Source organism: Elephantulus edwardii, unplaced genomic scaffold (assembly GCF_000299155.1).
Source record: "Elephantulus edwardii isolate Elephantulus edwardi_28Jun2011 unplaced genomic scaffold, EleEdw1.0 scaffold00105, whole genome shotgun sequence".
NCBI lineage: Eukaryota > Metazoa > Chordata > Mammalia > Macroscelidea > Macroscelididae > Elephantulus > Elephantulus edwardii.
In genome coordinates this window covers 2122121-2124257 of record NW_006399855.1, presented here as the reverse complement: position 1 = coordinate 2124257, position 2137 = coordinate 2122121, and the positions used below count along the sequence as shown (strand labels likewise).

At 37.4% G+C, this 2137-nt stretch overlaps 1 protein-coding gene across 1 annotated transcript in view; it reads right to left on the bottom strand.

Moving 5' to 3' along the window:
• Positions 1–2137, bottom strand: part of USP6NL (USP6 N-terminal like) — a 219035-nt gene that overhangs the window by 13852 nt on the left and 203046 nt on the right. The window contains exon 15 of the mRNA XM_006891872.1: positions 3–165. Within this exon, the coding sequence (XP_006891934.1) occupies positions 3–165 (163 nt within the window). The remainder of the gene's footprint in view (positions 1–2; positions 166–2137) is intronic.

The following is a 2137-nucleotide window of genomic DNA, read 5'->3' as shown; positions in this document are numbered from 1 at the left end:
GCTCATGCTTCTTGTGGGGAGATGCGCCACTCTCTCTCTTGTCGCCTGTGTAAGGACTTGACTTGCCAATACTTCTCTGTCCATTGCTTATATGATAAATACCAGCTGACTGAGATTCAGGTGGAAGCTGTCCCAAAGGTTTTTTGGGATATTCATCCTCTTTACCTATAGAGAAAGACAAATAAATTAGTAAAGTATAAAGTACATGAGTAAACCATATCCAATGAAATAAATGTATTAACTCATATTCATTGCTGTTGAGACAGAATCATCTCAGAGAGATGAGTTTTCAGAGGCTGTAAATCCCATGGGAAGAGACTGCCTATCTTTTTCCTGCTTAGTTACTAGTAGATTCAGACTGCAAAAGAGGCCCTGTCTTTGAGTTAGCAGTGCAGTTCTCTACAGATCATGCTACCTGAGTTCCCTTAACAGCTGTATACTTTTTATATATGCATAAAATTATTGTTGTGTTAGGTGTCAACAAGTTGCCTATGACTCTAATTGAACCTACGAACAATAGAGCTGAATTCTGCCCTACCTATCCCGCACCACTGAGGTAGTCACTGTGCCACTCCACCTCGTTAAGGATTTGCTTCTCTTTCACTGACCCTCTAACCCTTCCCACCATGATGTCTCTCAACAGGGATAATATGCATATTATAATATGTATATGAATATTATAATACACATATGTATATGCATAATGTGTTGTGTACCATCAAGTTAGAACAGACCCATAGCTGGTCCTCTGGAGTTTTCAGAGGCAGTTAACTGCACAGGAAGAGACTGACCATCCTTCTCCTTCAGAGCAGCTGGTGGATTCGAACTGCATGATTTAGAATTGCAGTTCAGCGTCTTGCCACTAGGCCACCAGCACTCCCCACATGCATAAATGTACTTAAATTTACCCATTTAAATACACAAGAGAATTTTAATGGCTGAAGAGAAATTTGGCTATTTTGTTTCTTTTGAGATGTATACTATAACATAAAAAACTATTACTAGGCAATGTGTAGGTGGAAATCGTGTAGCCTTCTGATTAAGGCTCATAACAACTGTACACATATGATTTGGATATCTTCATATTATTGCTATATTTTTTTATCAAGAATGCAGAGCTGATATTCATCTTTCTTTCCTTAAAACAAACCTGCATGTCAACATCTTACTTTCACTTTATTCTACCTCAACTAAAATGATTTGAAATCTCAGTAAACAATTTCCTGTTAACTTAAAGCAGTCTGCTAAATTATAAAGTCAAAAACGTATGACCAACTGTGGTCTCAAAGTTGTCCCTAAAGTAGTTCATTATTATTATGTACTTTTTATTTTGCAATTTCATAATAAAAGAGAATAGTGCTTTCTGTTTGAAAGTTAACATTTAAAAGCATCCTATATTAAATGGAGGGGAAACGGGGAGGAGGTAGAGGAGAAACAAAAACCTGTTGGATCATATTTTTGCTCACTCTCATACCATCATAAGCTCAGAGCTGCTCCTCCAGTGGATTTTCAGAGGCTGTAGATCGTACAGGAGACAGTCCATCTTTCTCCTGGGGAGCATCTGGTGAATTCAAACCATCTGCCTTTGTGTTGGCAGTGCAACTCCCTATGCAGTAGGCCACCAGAGCTTTGATTTTATTAGACACTTTTAAGTTTGTTTTAAATAATTACCATGAAAATTCATGAGTAATTAAAGGAAGATTTAATGGCAGTGGTTAATTATTATTATAGTATGATTATCCAAGAAATAATATGAGAAAAACAAGACAGTACTTGAAAATGGTATCATTTAATACACACATTTTTCAGTGTGAACCACAGCCTCCATTACCTTCCAACCAGAGGAACTAGAATAGTGCCCAGATACTACTGAACACTCTGACCACTGAGATATGGATAGAGAAGGGGAAAAAGAAAATTAAAAACAAAATTCAAAATCATCAAGAATGAAGCTAAAAAAAAAACCAAACCAAAACCAAAACCAACACAACAAACCCCCAAAACAACAAACCCAAACCAGACTTATGGGTTTGAGAGAGGCTGGTAGAACCCTCAAGACTGTGGCACTGTGTGAAGGCAGTTTGGTGTTTCCTCAAAAGGCAGAACACAGAATATTCTTATGACCTAGCTATTCCAC